Here is an 18,459-nt window from a genome sequence, read left to right as displayed (position 1 = left end):
TTTCTACAAAATAAAACTGGAAACCGAGGGTAACGTTAAACATTCTTGGAAACATTTGGGATAACATAAGTACACAAATCAACAAAGTATATAACACTGTTCTACTGGTTTTTGGCTATTTTAATCCAAAAATCTTACATATTGTGCCTTTAAATCAAATAATTTTAATCTTTGTATTTTTCTTTCTATGCTGCCCATACGAAGCATTGTAAGTTATTCTCTTCTATCTCACTTGATGTGATGCAATATAATAAACTTGGCAATTATAATGTGTTTAATCAATATTAACAATTTTTTTTTTACAGTTTAACATGAACAAACACAGATAAATGTCAATTTTTTTTTGGAATTCTGTACATTATTTGGTTTATGTTCAGCTGTGTGGAAAAAAAAAACAAATGTCCTCATGAATCCTCGGAAATTAATATATAAAGTGGAAATTGGTTTTATCACAATTAGAGATCCACCGATATTAAATTTCTCCACTGATAGCTGATTATTCAGCGTGATATCTGCAATACCAATAGTTTGGAGGTTCTGCCTTATATACCTTCTTTTAAATTAATGATAATTTCATTATAACTAATCATTATATTTTTAATGATTATATTTTGAAAGAAATGCAAATAGTTTATTCTCTCCATTTCATCAACTTGTTTCAGAGTAACTGGTATCAGTTACAAACAAACACATTACTCAAATTAATATTAACACGCATTAATTAAATTCTGAAGATTAAATTAATATTTCTGAACTATCTGAATGTTATTAATTCATAAAATTACTATTAATATTGAGCATCAAACAGGTTTTTTAGCATTTTCTTTACACAAAGCCCAAATTAAAGGATTAGTTCACTTTCAAATTAAAATTTCCTGTTAATTTACTCACCCCAATGTCATCCAAGATTCATGTCTTTCTTTCTTCAGTCGAAAAGAAATGAAGGTTTTTGATGAAAACATTCCAGGATTATTCTCCATATAGTGGACTTCACTGGAGCCCAAATGGTTGAAGGTCAAAATTACAGTTTCAGTGCAGCTTCAAAGAGCTTTAAACGATACCAGACGAGGAATAAGAGTCTTATCTAGAGAAACCATCACTCATTTTCTAAAAAAATAAAAACATTTTATACATTTTAATCATAAATGCTCATCTTGAACTAGCTCTCTTTTTCTTCTTCTCTATTAGAATTCCGGCAGTGTAAGTGTATTACTGCCCTCCTCTGGTCAAAGTTTGAACTAAATTGTCATATACAATATGCCAGTGCAAGTATATAACAATTAGTTCAAACTTTGACCTGTGGAGGGCAGTAATACACTTAGCAGCATCTACACTGCCGGAATTCTAATAGAGAAGAAGAAGAATAGAGCTAGTTCAAGATGAGCATTTATGTTTAAAAGTTTATATATATATATATATATATATATTTTTTTTTAATTTATTTATTTATTTATTTTTTTCGAAAATGACTGATCGTTTCGCTAGATAAGACTCTTTATTCCTCGTCTGGTATCGTTTAAAGCTCTTTTTGAAGCTGCAATGAAACTGTAATTTTGACCTTCAACCATTTGGAGGCCATTAAAGTCCACTATAAGGAGAATAATCCTGGAATGTTTTCATCAAAAACCTTCATTTCTTTTCGACTGAAGAAAGAAAGACATGAACATCTTGGATGACATGGGGGTGAGTAAATTATAAGGAAAATTTAATTTGAAAGTGAACTAATCCTTTAAGTGCATTTACCTGCCCTCTTTTGATTGACAGCATATATCGGCCCTGACTATCGGCTGTTTTTAAACTATCAGCCGAAAATGTGAATTTGCTTTTATCGGCCGATACACATTATTGGCCGATATATCGGTGCATCTCTAATCACAATCAAATACAAGTATAATAGTGGTGAAAAAAAATCAAAATTATAAAAGAAAAATCAGAAATGCTAACAAAGACATTAATTGGCGCTCTGATATATTTAGTACAATTACTGCATTCTCAAGTATGTGAGAGACGTTGTTCTCCAACAGGTCCTGTTATATAACATCAAGACAAGCATTCCCTCTAGTAGATCCTCTCCAGTATCAGAAGAGGGCAGCATTTCATCAGAAGATCTTAAAGCCCTTGAGCAGTGTAAGCGTGGGGGCTCTGCGTTTGCTCTGAGCTCTCGAGGATTTAACCGTGACCAGTTTCGCTGTGGCCGGTGTGGGCAGCTCTTTAAAGCAGGCGGTGAGGGGAGGGGCGGAGGACAGGCTGATGGCGGACTTGTCTTCGCTGATGAAGAGCGGACGGATACTCCTCTCGGTCTCTCGCCTCACTTCCCGAACGACTTCGTGAAAGATGTGCTGAACGGACAGGAAGTCCAAGCAGGCGGAAACTTCAAAGAACAGGCAGCCGAACCGCAAGGCCAGGGCAGCACCATCTGCCTTGCTCACCTGTCTGAGAAAGAGAGAGAGATATTACTGCACAAATGTTTAACTCTTAAATGCATGCATTATGAAAGCATGTTTGATTGACTTTCCTTAAGTAAAATGGACCTCTTTATTAAAATCTGAATTATATATCCTTTTCAGGTTGATTATATTTACATTTATTCATTTGGCAGATGCTTTTATCCAAAGCGACTTACAAGTGAGGAATACAACAAGAGAGTTATCATGAAGAGGCAAATAGACACAAGAAGTGCTCATAATACAAGTTTCAGACATTGCTCAGAGTATCATAAGCTACAGTAGAGTGGGATTAAAGGAAATTAAAGGATAGATTTTTTTTTTTTTTTTTTGATGTGCAACAATAGAAAGAAATGCATTAAAGAAATGTATTCAATTATATATGTATTAATGTATTAAAGATGTTTTGTTAATTTAAATTATTGTAAATAATTAAATTAGTGTATTTAAATAAAATTGGCTAATATCAGAAAACAAATAATATTTGAACAAACTGCTGTGACATGGAGGTTGAGGCATGCAGCTTTATTAGGGCAATCCAGAATCATGATCATGAAAATCTGGGAAACCAGACAGAAAGTCAAAACCAAAACATGGGTAACCAAAGGGAGAGCGCTCAGAAATGCAACGTGACACTTACAAAACTTTGCAAGGAAAGACAGAAAACACACACTGTAAAAAAACATTATGCAGTTTTTACTAAATAATTTTGGCAGCTGTGGTTGCCAGAATAATTTTGTAAAAAATACAGAAAAACTGTAAACACATTTATAGAAAAACTGTAAATTTTACAGTATAAAACGGTAATCTACAAACAAGAAAATTTGAATGTAAACCAGTAAATTCAACAATGCACACTACTACTAAAATCTGTTTTGTACCTTTAACATATACTGACAACCACCATAAAGCCACATGAAGAGTTCATCACAAGTAGCTTTTCCACGAGCTGAAGTATATACTAATATAAAGAAGGTGCAAAGAGTGATTCAAGCAAATGCAAAACACCATCACGGTAAACCACAATACTTAATGCAATAAACATTCATTAAACAAAAGAAGATGTAACATAAAACCCTAATGTACAACTGATAACAAAACATGATTTTTTTAAACAAAATACTTTCAAATGTGGAGTGTCACACAGGGAATTGTGGGAATATCAGTTTACAGTTTTTGACTGTAAATTATACATTGGTTTGTTCTTTTTTATGTCTAAAAATTTACAGCATTTTACTGTGAAAATTACATAAAATGTCTGGTAAGAGCTTTTACAGTTTTTACCCTGTATATAGTATGGGAACTTACTGTTAACCTATTTACAATTTTTTCCATAGCATTTTTACAATATTTTACTGTTAAAATCACATTCATTTTTTACAGTGCAGCGCTTATATAAAGGTAGAGTTAAACGGATAGTTCACACAAAAGAATTATCCCATAATCTACTCATCTTCAAGCCATTCTAGGTGAGTTTCTTCTTTCAGCCAAACACAATCGGCATTATATTAAAAAATACAATTCCAAGCTTTATAATGGGAGTAAATATTAACCGAGACTTTGGAGGCAAAAAAAGCACATCTGTCAATCATAAAAGTAATCCATACAAGGGGTTAATAAAGACCTCTGAAGCGAATCAATGGGTTTTGTAAGAAAAATATCCATATTTATAACTTTATAAACTACAATCAATGGCTTCCGATAACAGCCATACGTAAGTCTTGTTCCGGCCGAAGAGTGACCTCTGACCTGACGGTTGTGAGAGCAGACGCCTCTCGCGGTTCAAACAAATAGGGCTGGGCAACAAACTCAAGCTCCTCTGACATTTCGCTTTAAAAATTCTCTTTTTAGACTTCTAACTTGCGCTGTTTTGTTTTGCTCTATCCTCCACGTTTATCAACAGTGCTGCCAATTTAGCAATTTTGTTGCTAGATTTAGCAACTACCCCGCCCCTTTATGGACTTTTTCCAAAAGCCTAGCGACAAATATAGCAACTTTTTGGACAAACCTTATCTGACCCAAACCTTAACTCGCCCACTGATCTATATTTATGTTAATAGATCAGTGGACTCGCCAGTATGACATCATCTAGTGACATTTAGTGACCGGTTTTAGCTACTTTCAACTGAAAGCAGTTGGCAACACTGTTCATCAATACATCATTCATTAGGCCAGAATACACAAGTGATTAGTCTATAAAGTTATAAATATGTATATTTTTCTCACAAAAGCGCATCGCTTCAGAAGGCCTTTATTAACCCCCTGGAGTCGTATGGAAAAAACGGTTACTATAAAGCTTGGAAGAGCTGGGGTATTTTTTAATATAACTCTGATTGTGTTCGTCTGAAAGAATATAGTCATATACACCTAGGATGGTGAGTAAATCATGGGATAATTTTTGGGTGAACTATCCCTTTAATAAGGTAACAAGACATAAATGAAAGTAATGAAGCATAATGAGGGTTGGGGCTAGAAGGGATACAGCTATGGCCAGATTGGGCTTACTGGGCACATGCACATCAATATTGCATCAAGCTGAACAACAATTAATTACTGTATTTGCATTAATGTAAGGGTAGGTTTAGGGTTGGGGTAGGTGTAGACGTTAATAAAACACAATCTGATAGGTGGCAAATTTAATTTACTGTTATTTTATGGCAAGATTTTGCGTCACTTCTGGCCGTAGCTGTATCCCTTCTAGCCACAACCCATAATGAGTCCAGGAAAAGAGTAATGGGAAATGCAGTTCATGATGAGATGGCAATGGACTCGGGTGGAGATCAAGGGCACTCCAGCTGGTGGATGTGACAAATATAATGAAAAACATGTAAAAATACTAAATTTAAAAAAAATTATTTACACTACAACCATTCAAAAGTTTGTAGTCAGTACGATTTATTTTTGAAAGAAACTAATACTTATATTCAGTAACAAAATGCAATAAATTGATCAAAAGTGACACTAAAGACATAACGTTACAAAAGATTTCTATTGCAAATAGAAATTATGGAATAGCCTTCCAGCCTACATCAGATCTGCCCAAACCTTGTCAACTTTTAAATCTGCCCTGAAAACGTACTTTTTTTCCATGGCTTTCAATATCCCGTGACTCATATTGGCCTAAATTTCTTTTGTAACTAGCTGTTCTCCTTTATTTTTATTCTTTTTACTTTTATTGTTTCTCTAGTGCTTAAATTTTGTCGTTATTGTCGACTTCTTTTGCCTTGTAAAGCACTTTGGTCAACACCAGTTGTTTTTAAATGTGCTATATAAATAAACTTGTATTGTATTGTATTGTAAATAAATGCTGTTGTTTTAAACTTTCTATTCATCAAAGAATCACAAAAAATATATTGCAGTTTCCACAAAACTATTAAACAGCGCAACTGTTTTCAAAATTGATATTAAGAAATGTTGCAAATCAGCATATTAGAATGATTTCTGAAGGATCATGTGACACTAAAGACTGGAGTAATGATGCTGAAAATCCAGCTTTGATCACAGAAATACATTACATGTTATAAAAAAAATGCATTAAAATAGAACATAGTAATTTTAAACGGTAATAATATTAAATAAAATTACTCTTTTATTGTATTTTTGATCAGATAAATGCAGCCTTGGTGAACAGATTTATTGATAATTATACCGACCCCAAACTTTTGAATGGTAATGTATATAGAATAAATATAAAAAATAGTGATGTAATAACAAAATCTAAATAAAAAGTGCACATGATAACTGCAGCCCAAGGTAAAATTGTGCAATAACAGCTTACAGAACGTCTCTAATGTAACAGGAATGGCACAGCAGAAAAAAACTGGGGATGAGCAGTTAAAACTTTTATTTAAAGCATGGCTGGCAAAGAAGCACGCATAAATCTGGGATTACATAAATAGATAGATTTGATTGAGTCCAGCTGTTATGTGGTCATTTTATGCACTGTGTTTGCATAATGAAAGGAAAATAAAAAGGCAATAAATGGTCATTTCCTGGACCAATCAAATCCTTGCTTAAACATTTTAGGATCATGAAAGACTGAAATCTAAATAGCTTGCGGTAGTACAGGGCATAACTGCTGTAATTTACCTAGTCGCAGGTCATATGTTTTTCCAGTTAAACTAACAAAAGGACATTCATGCAAATATGTAAATGTAAAGTTTGGTTACTGTTTTGACTAACACCTACTCTGACACAGGAAATTTGGCTGTTTAAGATTTGTGCTTAAAGGGGTTTAGTGTGTAATGTTGTTGTTTGAGTGTGAAAAAGTTATAAAGTTATCAGTTATATTGTATTTTAACCCTTTTTTGCTTATAATGTACAGCATAGCCACAGATACAGTCACTATATTTGTTTTCATAGGCTTTATATCAAACATTGTTTGGAGGACAGTATTTGGCAGGATGTGGAATAATATTGTTTAAAATAATGGATTAAAATTTTATAAAATTTTTATAAAATTATTATTTTTTTTAATGTTTAATAATTTTTTTTATTTTTCCATCCAATTAATCAAAAAAAAATTACGATTTCAGAAGGCGGGGCTTCATAGAGACAGGAACTAAACAGAGCGTTACTGACAGACTGGGAACAGAGGTGCTGCAAAAATGGAGAATATGTGAAAAATAATGTGTTTTTTGAACATTTAAGCATGAAAGCCTATTCTCGTAGACGCAAAAACAAAATCAAGACCTTGAAAAAGTGCATAATAGGTCTGCTATCCACCTTATTTTTCAGGTAAGAGCGGGAGTGGCCATTTGTAAATTTAATGTGGTTATGATGCTTGATATTAAAAACTGGTATTACTAATGCATTGTCTTAATTATAAACGTGCTGATTTGAAGTGCAAACAGTTTTACATTTTACTGCACTTTGATATTCTTCTCGTTATTTCTCTACAGTGGCACATTCACAGAAAACACCTTACTTTCGCGTTGAAAAACAAGGTTGATAAGACAAATCATTATGTGTCCGAAATCGCCCCCTAAACCCTTCAATAGGGCACTATTTGAGGGGACAGGCATTTGTAGTGGTGTCTGAAAACATAACAGACGTTATCGAGTGCACTCATTCAATCCCACAATGCACCGCAATAACGAGTGTACAACTGATATCGGCTGCGTCCGAAAACCTAGGTAGCTGTCTTGCTGCCTTGCTGTCTTATAAGAGAATGACTTGTACGGCAGCGTTTGTGCATGAAGGTACCTCATGAAACTGATTTCGGACAGACTTCTGAGGCAGCGTAACAGTTTAATGATCTACAGCAATATAGCGCGAGCTTTGGTGAGAAATAAACAAATATTTAATTATTACAGTAGTAATTTCTCGATAGAAATGATATCAAAATTGAAATATGTTGGTCAAAATTGTACATTTATACACAAACTGAGCAGCAAACGCAACTTTCGGACACCATCTTTATTTTTCTAGCTCAACTGTCACAGAATGGAAAGCACAGGACTGTGGGATATCAAAGGCAGCTAAGGATACATCCATGCTTCCTTCAAAACTCGATCTGAGGAAGGTATCTCATGAGACAGGAAGTGAAGCTAACATTAGATTCGGACGTGCCTTGATGCCTTACTTCCTTGAAATGTGTCCTCAGAAGGCAGCATTTTCCAGTTTTCGGACGCAGCCATACACTCAACAGCTAGAAAGTAAACATAATGAATTCCTGCATCTGACCAGAAGATGGCGCTGCAGCTGAATCATCCATCCATACATTTTCCAAACTGCGCTGGTCCAATGTGGGTACAGCGTAATATCGTACAGGTGTAAATTCCTTTTTAATTGATTATTAAATAGTTTAATAAAAGTTTCAATGACAGAGTTCAAGATAAGTCTTTACATCACTACTAGAGCTGCCAGTTTGTTAAGTTTCAAATGATTATTAAACAGCAAGCACAAACTATGTGAAAGCGGAGAGTCTGAATTCACTCACTCGTTTTCAGTCACTCCCTCAATATTAGTGGACTAATGTAGGGGATAGTGAATGCGGGTATACACAGCAAAATCAATTCTGCTCAGAGTACATATGGTCCCTTTCTAAATAGTGTTAAAATAACACTGAAGCAGAGTTAAAGTTAATGAGATAATTAAGCAATTAATTGAGTGATGATTGTGCATTAGTGATGAACACCTGCTGTTAACAAGCAGAATCACTGAAGAAAAGAGATACACAAGAACTACAACTGACTTCAGTCACAGCCTTATTAATTGCTTAATTATCTCATTAACTTTAACTCTGCTTCAGTGTTACTTTAAACACTACTTAGAGAGGGACCATATGTACTCTGAGCAGAGTTGATTTAACTCTAGAGATTTTACTGTGTAGGAGGCGATTTCAAACACAACATGCAAGTTATAAAAGTTTGGAAGAGATCTAACAGGAAGGATGTTTAATTCACCTGTATCTCTCCATGTCCACTTTGTTCCCTAGAAGAACGACAGGAGCTTCTGGCTGCAGGCCTTTAGAGTAAACGGTCACAGTCTCGAGGTACTGCTGGCAGGCCGCAAAGCTACTCCGGTTGTCAATGCTGTAGACGATGATGAAGGCATTGGCCCAGCTTAAATAGCGCTCACAGTTGACTGGTCCGTCCTGATTTAAATGAAGACAGATTTGTTTGCATACTGTAAAGTTGCCAAGGTTATGCAACAAACTTCCATTGCGTGAAAGTAAAACATCATCAAGCATTATGAGGAGATGCAAATATCACACGTCAATCAACATAGAGCAGAATATTCTCAAAAGAGACAAATGGACGTCATTACCTGATCGGCCGTGTCCATCACTTTGACTAGGACTGGCTGCTGGTCCACAGCTTCTTCAGAAGAGTAAGTATCTTCTGAAAATGTAATATTTAAAGAAGCTCACGTTAACCTAAACAAGTAGTATTCACTAAAACATTAAAGGTACAATATGTAATAATTTTGTCCGCTAGAAGCCATTTCAAAACAAAGGCGTAGCTTGATGACGCCAAGTTTTAGAGCGGAATCTTGGGACAAGTGGTCTCCACCAAAACAGACGGTGCAAAAGAATAGGGATTGGAGTCAGGAAGAAATCATGTTCATGGATGCAATTATTAACGTTACTGTAGTATGAAGCAGAGCAGGAGTGTTGTGGAGCTGAACGAGGAGCTGGAGCGATTGCTCAACACATGCCTCACGAGCAGCGGGACTTTTATTATGACACAGTCGCCGGCGCCGCTTCTGCTTTTCCGGTCATGAGTATGAGGTAACGCAGCTCTGTTTATCATATTAGATACATTTAAGAGTGTTGAAAATGATGTTATAACGTGACTCTATGCGTTCGCTCGGCGGCTGCTGTGAGACACTGTTACACACTGCAGTAAGATAGATCGATTTTACAATATCATATTAAATGCTGGATGCTTGTGTTGATAAATGGCATGCAATTCATTTTAAAACGTATTGTATGATGGAGAAAATTCTGTATTACTGTTACTAAAAATAAAGCTGCATCTGATTATGCTATGTTAGCTTCTTCACAAAATAGTGTTTTTCTCTGAGGCATGTTAAAGCATGGTACTCACAAAAAATCAAGAAAATTAGCTTTAAACAATAAGACTAAAAGTGTTGAGCTATATAACAATAATTCGTTTTCTGTCTATAAATATATCAAAACAGTTGTTCTCTTGTCTATTAAAACATGTAATATATTAAAGCGTCTTTGGTGTTTCCATGGTTTCTACAAAATAAAACCGGAAACCGATGGTAACGCAGGTATGACGCAATTGACAGGCGACTCCTCACACGTCACACAGCCTTGGTTAAAATTGCAATTTTCTCACAATTTACAAAGAGTTGCAAACATTTGGGATATTGTACGTACTCAATATTAAGTGAACAAAATATATAACACTGGCCTAGTGGTTTTTGGATATTTTACTGCAAAAATATTACATATTGCACCTTTAAACATTTCACTCCAGCTCGAGTTACATGACAGTTGCATAATGTAAAGTTTCTCCAGATGAGGTTTTTCTTTCCATCCAGAATTTTTGTTCCTGCCATCCATGTGTTTTATATAAATTATTTTATTTAATGATTTCATTACACTTGAAGAAGATAAAAATGTGATGCGAGGATGTTTAAAAAAACAAAATTGTGTGTTGGAAAAAGACAAAAGTGGTTTGGAAAAGCCTACAAGTCTTAAAATGTTGAATTTTGTCATTTTAGAGGCGTAAACGCTGTAAGTATAAGCCTCGGCTTCTCATCTTCTTCCAAGGAAAAAACATGAAGGACTTGACAAGGACTTTTATGTCTCTTAGTAAACCCTTTTAAGTTTTAAAGTCACTTATCTAGGTTCCTATTGGTTATATCTGTATGAAACTAAAGTTTGCAATAGGTAAATTATGTGTTTGTTTGATTGATAAATCAATTTCAAATATGTTTTGTGTGAACACCAGGATCATAACCACCATAACGTCTCCTCCAGATGTTCAATCGCTCATTATTGCACTCAGTATTTTCAATGACAGATTCTTAATCTTTTACCTTTGATCCTCTCAATGTTTGGTTACACCCTTGGTGACAACAGTAGAAGCTGGGAAACTCACCAAGGTTTGGGTCATATTCACTGATGAAGCGCTTCGTGAGGAATTTCACAGTAAGTGCTGCGGGGGACAAACTTCCTGTAAGTCTAAGTTCTGAAATATTTTCAATTACATAACAGAGTGTCCCATCAGGACGATGGAAAATGTTCTGCTTTTTATGTTTTTGACTTAAATCTATGTTATCTAGGTAAACAAATATAACAATTTTTAATAAATTCATTAATAATCTAGACTTTCAATTACACTCAAATATGAATATATGTGGAAATGACAAATTCAATATGATTTACAGTGCATTCAAGGAACATTATATCAGTTTAAGATATATAAACACTATATATATTGCCTAACCCTCTAATGTGTGGTATTCATACCTGACTTTCCAGATCCCATAGCTCCCAAAATCACTATGTTACACTCCGAAGGCTCATGCTCAGGAACTGTGACAATATTGCAAGTTCTTGCTTTCCCAAACATCAGAGACATCCTGAAGACGTGACAAGATAGAAGGATGAACACGTGAAGAAGAAGATCCGAATCACACAGTCCATATTAGACACTCGTGTGCTCTGATCTTCTGAGTTCATACCTGGATGATGCTGCCGTCTGATTTCTCACCAGCGCTCTCTGAAAAACAGCTGGATCGCCTTATACTTCAGTGTGAACGACATGTCCACCACCATAGATGCACGCAAAAAACGTTTGTCCGAGATGGGTATACTCTTTTCTTATTTTCTCTGGGCATTGGAGGTCGCTTCCAGTCGGAGAGGATGTTGGGAGAGGGGAATGAAGAGTGAAATGCTGGAATATTTTGGTTCGGTGGGCTGGAGCACATGACGGACTGAATCTATCCAGTGAATCCGCCTCCCATGATTAGCCTACCATAAAAAGAATCTTGAAAGCTCACACTGTACAACAATTTTAATATTCCTGTTTGATAAATCTGTTCCCTTAATCCTTTACAAGTGTGCGAATTACTTCAGGATTTTTTTTTTGTTTTTTTGTCGACGTTCGACGTTGACTAGCATTAGCAACGACTTAATTGTAAACAAATCACTGAGGCTTATTTGTTAAGTTTAAATATAAAACTAAGTTATATAATAATAATAACAACAACAACATCATCAGTTATGTCAAACTTTAAAGGGTTTAGTTAAAGCGTTAATCTTTGGAACACAAATTAAGTATTTTTGTTGAAATACGATGGCTCAGTGAGGCCTGCATAGCCAGCAATGACATTTCCTCTCTCAAGATCCATTAATGTACTAAAAACATATTTAAATCAGTTCATGTGAGTTCAGTGGTTCAATATTAATATTATAAAGCGACGGGAATATTTTTGGTGCTCCAAAAAACAAAACAAAATAACGACTTATATAGTGATGGCCGATTTCAAAACACTGCTTCAGGAAGCTTCGGAGCGTTATGAATCTTTTGTGTCGAATCAGCGGTTCGGAGCGCCAAAGTCACGTGATTTCAGCAGTTGTTTGGCAGTTTATGTCTATGGTTTGACATGCGATCTGAATCATGATTCGAATCGCCACGCTGATTCATTATGCTCCGAAACCTCCGAAGTGACAGCGAAAAATGCTACCTATCAGATTGTGCTTCCAGCGTGATATTTACATGGTTTGTGGCTTTATTAACATCTACACCTACCCCAACCCTAAACCTACCCTTATAATAATGCAAGTACAGTAGTGGTAGCACAATATGATATAACATTAATCGTTAGAACAAGTATAAATCGATAGCGAAAAATGCTACTTATCAGGTTGTGCTTTATTAATGTCTACACCTACACCAACACTAAACCTACCCTTACTATAATGCAAATACACTAATTTTATCATGACAAAAATGATGTAATATTGATGTGCGCAAGTGCAGTAAGCCTGGGTAGGACAATCTGATGAGTAGGATGAAATGTCAGGACACCGGCACTGACATATAAACAGTTTTGTCTCAAGATGCACAACAGTAATGTTTTCTTTTCTTTTTCCACTAAGCCGCGTTTATAAAAGCTAGGCTACTTAAATGTCCTAACTAAACTAAGGCCTAATCCTGGCTTAATCTAAACTCTGTCTGTGAAACCGGGCCTAGAGTTTTCTTTTTTCTACTGCTTTAAGGATTGAAATATTTTTAAAATCATTTTTAAATGCTACAAAATTTGGAGCTATTATAACAAATTTGTTTGTGCAAATAAAACCGATCTATAATCAAAATATTACTGCACAAAAATTAAACCTTGCTGTTGAATTTGTAATAAGTTTCACTTGTTAGACAGCATTTTTACATTGGATATATGGGAATATTTAAATTGTGATGTAGGCCTATGTATGTACTATAGGCTATTATATACTGTAGTCTATGATATTTGGGCTTGTGTCCACATATTCTCAGATAAATATATATCCTAATTTAAAGAATAAATTGGAGTCACATGATGGCAATTAAACTTGTCTATTATCTGCAAGTTTATTAACTATGTTTTTGAAATAGGCATCCCCAGTACCAGTCGCAACATATCAAGTCTAACTTTTTTTTAGATTCAGATTTTATTTTAAGCCATCACATGTTACCTGGAATGCTGACCCACAACAAAGCGTGACCCTCACAGGCATACCATTGTAACAGCTTTGGGCAGTTCACCTGTTCATCAAAGAGAGAAGATGAAATTTTCAGCCTGCTTTTAATGCCTGCCAAGAACAAAGGGTAATAAATAACCATGATGACGGCTGCCCTCTACAGCGATGGCTATCTGCCATTGGTTTCCTCCTGCCATAATGCTACCAGACTTTTCACCTCTATGTATAGCTGATTCTATTCTTGTAGTTGTTAGTAATACAAACACTGCACTCTCGAGTCAAGTGCATCTGCTTCAACACTGTCGTGGATAGTCAATGGTGCTGTGAATGTCTTCAAAGACAGGTTTGACTGTTTGGGAATTTCTTTGGAGTTCAGATGAAAATGACAGGAGGTAACCTGATGGAGACAAGCAGCTGTGCCGGCTCAGAGATCGACATGAGGAAGGCGGTTTACCAGCCGACGGGTTTCATGAAAACAACAGTGAAGGTGAGCTTTGGCGAAAGTGCTTTTACAGTGGACAGAAGCCTTCTGGAGGAGCATTGTGAATACTTTCGGGCGCTTTTCCAGTCTGGCATGAAGGAATGCCAGGAGGATGAGGTGTGTCTTCAGGTGCCGAGCGCTCGTGGATTCCTGGTCGCCCTCCGTGTGATACACGGCGAAAGACCCATGCTGAGCGGTGACGAAATTGTCGATGCCATCGAGTGTGCTGCGTTCCTTCACATAGAGCTTCTAACTGAGCACCTCATAAACATTATCAATTCAGACAACTGCCTTCTTATGTATCACACAGCGGCGAATTTTGGGTTAATGAAGCTCTTCGGCAGTGCAGCTTTGTTCATTCGAGACATTTATCAAGACCTCGAAGAAGATGTGAAGTGTTTGCCAGAGGATTTGATTGAATATATAGAGTCTCTTGTTCCTAGTACGTACATCATGGTTGGTAGTCATTCGCCAACCATCAAGCTGTTGCAGGACTTCATGAGGACTGTTTGTTACCTTGATGAGGACGAGAAAGACTGGAAGGTTCTCACTCACCTGCCTCTCAACGCCAGCACCACCATGGCAGGAGTTACGGTTTTAGACAACAAGCTCTACATTGTTGGAGGAGTCTATGATATTACCAATAAAGTTGTGGATTCTGGTTTCTGCTATGATGTATCTACAGATACTTGGAGCACATTTTCCAGCCCTCAGCAACTTCGCTACAACTGCACCCTTGTTGGCCATGCAGGTGACCTTTTTGTCATTGGCGGAGAGTATGAAAGGACCATAATGTCCTCTGTGGAGAAATACAAAGTCTCCTCGGACACCTGGAGCTTCGTTGCCCATCTCCCAAAACCTGCATCTGCCGTGGCTTGCGCCAAAGCCATGAGAAGACTGTTCATATGCCTCTGGAGACCTAAAGATGCTACGGAGATTTATGAGTACATAGCGAACAAGGATGAATGGATGTTAATCACGACACTTGTTCGGCATCAAAGTTACGGTCATTGCATGGTGGCCCACAGGGACAACTTGTACGTCATGAGGAACGGGCCATCTGATGATTTTTTGAGATGCATGATGGACTGTTATAATCTGACCTCAGGTCAGTGGACGGCCATGCCCGGGCAGTACGAGAACAGTAAGGGGGCTTTGTTTACCGCGGTAGTGCGAGGTGACTCAGTGTTCACGGTGAACCGCAGAGCGACAGTGGAATATGCTATTGAGGACAACAAATGGAGGACGAAAAAAGAAATGACAGGATTTCCAAGAATCGGCTCCATGTGGACTTTCCTCTTGAGACTGCCAAAGAAAAGCAGAGAGCTTTTACAAAAGAAAAATAATGGAGCTGAGATCTCATCTGACCTCAGCTCAAGTGCTTCTGTACCAGTGTTGCCAACTATTTTCAATGGAAAGTAGCTAATGTCTGCAAAAGTTGAATGTTGCTGGATGCACCTAACTGTCAGCACTTTGCATTTGTTTTCTCTCCTAATCAGAGATGGTCTTGTTATTGAGAGATATGAGGGTCCGTTGCTCTACCATTGGAAAAAGCTTAACGGCTAATTTGGATCACGTGTGCCTTGATAACCAATCACATTACAGCCTTGACGTCATTGAATTTCGTTCAGTTGTGCAACAGTCACTAGCAGGGTTTCCATCCATACGGAGCCCCGGACATCACATGCAGGGGGAAAAAATAGTAGGCTAAATTGTGCGCATGATTTACTAAATCGTTCCCTCGATTTACTAAAACGTGCACACGATTTACTATTTCATTCCCTCAATTTATAAATTGTGCACGATTTATAAATCGAGGGAACGAAATAGTAAATAGTGCGCATTAAATTGCATAGATTGGATCAACTTAAGTAAATGAGTTGGTCCAAAACATTGCAAATTAGTTGGGCTGACACTATTAAATTAAGCTGTGCTCAACCATAGTAAATAAGTTGAATCAGCCTTAATAAATTAAGTTGACCCAACGTAAGTACATTAAATTGGAATAACAGAATTGTAATGCTGAAATAAAGCAACTTAATCATGTGGAAATCCTTTCCATGATTTTTTTATGTTCGTTCAAAGAGTTATTTTTTTGAGTGTATGTCCGAATTTATTCGGCAAATGCGTTTCCATCTCCTGTTATTCGCATTAATTCTTTTTCGCACAAGTCAAAAACTTCCTCAAGCGAGCATAACATTTTTTTGCGAATTAAGGGAATTTTTTCTCTCGAAATTTGGCATTTACATCGCTCGTTTCTGATGCAATACTTCAAAATGCGTGTAAAAACAGGTTGATGGAAACATAGTTACTGGCTGCATCCAAAATCGCATACTTCTCTACAGTAGGCGAAAAACAGTATGTGACAAAAGAAGTATATCCGAATTCACAGTACTCATAAGAGTAGGCAAAAAGTAACTGGATGACCTACTATTTCCAACGAGATTCTGAAGTGTGCATAGAATAGACACTTTACTATCCCATGAGGCCACATTTGTGAATGACAGTGATGTAACTGACGCTGGTAGGTCATGTGGCGAATGTAGTATGCCCAAATTACATTTATATTATATTTTTAGCGTCCGTAAAGTAATTACTTATTAAAAATAAGTACCTACTCAAGAGAGTATACGATTTCGGACGCAGCCAATGAGAAAGTGCTGTAAATTGAATTATACCTATGCGCAAGTGACTTCTCTTATAAAACAGCATTTTTTCCAGAGTAAACTCTGAAATTAGATCAATTCAAAACGAATGTTTAAAAGCAAACATGTTGAAGATTATAAGATGTTTCCTCACAAAAATGGTTTATTCAGCGTAGCAAGCCTCTCCTCCACTGACATCCATTAAAAAAACAAAACAAAACAAAAACAGCCTCTTATTGTCAAGTGATACATAATAATTACAATATATATTCGAATGTCCAATAAAGCTGTTCACATTTACATATTTTCTGTCAGACAACGGAACAACTAGTCCCTTTCAGTCAAGTCATTTCAGCTATTTCAGTAATGCAATCTGTCTGAATGGGAAAACATCAAATTCTTCAAAGCTGTTTACCAAGCTTACGATTAAATTTAATATTTGAAATCACAGATGAAACCTAACAACTGTATCATAAATGTGGTTTCTTTGCTGAAATAGCATTAAAAGGTTTATTTTTCAGGCTGGAGCAGCCAATGCGCATATACAGTCATAAGTGCGCGTCTCCGAACACTGACCGTTTCTATAGCAACCGGAGCTTCTAACGGCAGCTGTAGTGACGCGATGACTTTACCAATCGGCGACTGGCTCTTTTAATCGCTACTCGCTTTTTTGAAAACAAGTTGCTAAAGGGGTGTGAACAATCGCAGATCTAGTGAATCAAGTTTCCTGGATTATTTGATAAATATAAAGTTCAAAAGAACATAATTTATTTAAAATAGAAATGTTATATAAATATATTTACGGAAGAGGATTAGGGCCAAGCAATAATAAAAAAATAAAACCATCTCGAGATTAAAGTTGTTAAATTTCGAGAAAAAAGTTGAAATAAAATGTTGAGAATAAACTTGTTAAATTACGAGCAAGAAACTCATTAAATTTCGAGAAAAAAGTCGAGATAAAATGTTGAGAATAAACTCATTAAATTACGAGAAAAAACTCATTAAATTTCAAGAAAAAAGTCGAGATAAAATGTTGAGAATAAAGTTGTTAAATTACGAGAAAAAAACTCGTTAAATTACGAGAACAAATTCGTTAAATTATGAGAAAAATGTCGTTAAATTGAGAAAAAAGTCGAGATAAAATGTTGAGAATAAACTCATTAAATTACGAGAAAAAAGTCGTTAAATTATGAGAACAAATTCGTTAAATTATGAGAAAAATGTCGTTAAATTGAGAAAAAAGTTGAGATAAAATGTTGAGAATAAACTCATTAAATTACGAGAAAAAACTCGTTAATTTTCAAGAAAAAAGTCGAGATAAAATGTTGAGAATAAAGTTGTTAAATTACGAGAAAAAAAATCTTTAAATTACGAGAACAAATTCGTTAAATTATGAGAAAAATGTCGTTAAATTGAGAAAAAAGTCGAGATAAAATGTTGAGAATAAAGTCATTAAATTACGAGAAAAAAGTCGTTAAATTATGAGAACAAATTCGTTAAATTATGAGAAAAATGTCGTTAAATTTCGAGAAAAAAGTCTAGATAAAATGTTGAGAATAAACTCATTAAATTATGAGAAAAAAGTCGTTAAATTTCGAGAAAAAGGTCAAGATAAAATGTTGAGAATAAACTCGTTAAATTACGAGAATAAACTCATTAAATTATGAGAAAAAAGTCGTTAAATTACGAGAACAAATTCGTTAAATTATGAGAAAAATGTTGTTA

At 35.7% G+C, this 18,459-nt stretch overlaps 2 protein-coding genes across 2 annotated transcripts; one reads left to right on the top strand and one right to left on the bottom strand.

The window, feature by feature from the left end:
* Positions 1–1,930: 1,930 nt before the first annotated feature.
* On the bottom strand, positions 1,931–11,829 carry rasl12 (RAS-like, family 12). Its single transcript, XM_048183708.1, has 6 exons — positions 11,610–11,829; positions 11,395–11,507; positions 11,024–11,080; positions 9,216–9,289; positions 8,852–9,042; positions 1,931–2,433 (listed from the first exon to the last, which is right to left on the bottom strand). Exons 2-6 carry the CDS (start codon positions 11,504–11,506, stop codon positions 2,100–2,102), a joined length of 768 nt encoding a protein of 255 aa, XP_048039665.1. The 5' UTR covers position 11,507; positions 11,610–11,829; the 3' UTR covers positions 1,931–2,099.
* Positions 11,830–12,457: 628 nt separating this feature from the next.
* Positions 12,458–15,828, top strand: kbtbd13a (kelch repeat and BTB domain containing 13a). Its single transcript, XM_048183707.1, has one exon. The coding sequence runs from the start codon at positions 13,985–13,987 to the stop codon at positions 15,509–15,511; it is 1,527 nt and encodes a 508-aa protein (XP_048039664.1). The 5' UTR covers positions 12,458–13,984; the 3' UTR covers positions 15,512–15,828.
* Positions 15,829–18,459: the final 2,631 nt, after the last annotated feature.

This window comes from Megalobrama amblycephala, linkage group LG3 (genome assembly GCF_018812025.1).
Source record: "Megalobrama amblycephala isolate DHTTF-2021 linkage group LG3, ASM1881202v1, whole genome shotgun sequence".
NCBI lineage: Eukaryota > Metazoa > Chordata > Actinopteri > Cypriniformes > Xenocyprididae > Megalobrama > Megalobrama amblycephala.
The sequence above is the reverse complement of the archived record's forward strand: the minus strand, read 5'-3'. Positions and strand labels throughout refer to the sequence as shown.

Excerpts from the sequence above, each read along its gene's own strand:
- rasl12 (XM_048183708.1), bottom strand. The coding sequence starts at position 11,506 with ATGTCTCTGATGTTTGGGAAAGCAAGAACTTGCAATATTGTCACAGTT. Across the intron at positions 9,290-11,023 it reads TGAATATGACCCAAACCTTG|AAGATACTTACTCTTCTGAA; the intron begins GTGAGTTTCCCA and ends TTACATTTTCAG. Across the intron at positions 9,043-9,215 it reads TGATGGACACGGCCGATCAG|GACGGACCAGTCAACTGTGA; the intron begins GTAATGACGTCC and ends CATTTAAATCAG.
- kbtbd13a (XM_048183707.1), top strand. The coding sequence starts at position 13,985 with ATGAAAATGACAGGAGGTAACCTGATGGAGACAAGCAGCTGTGCCGGC.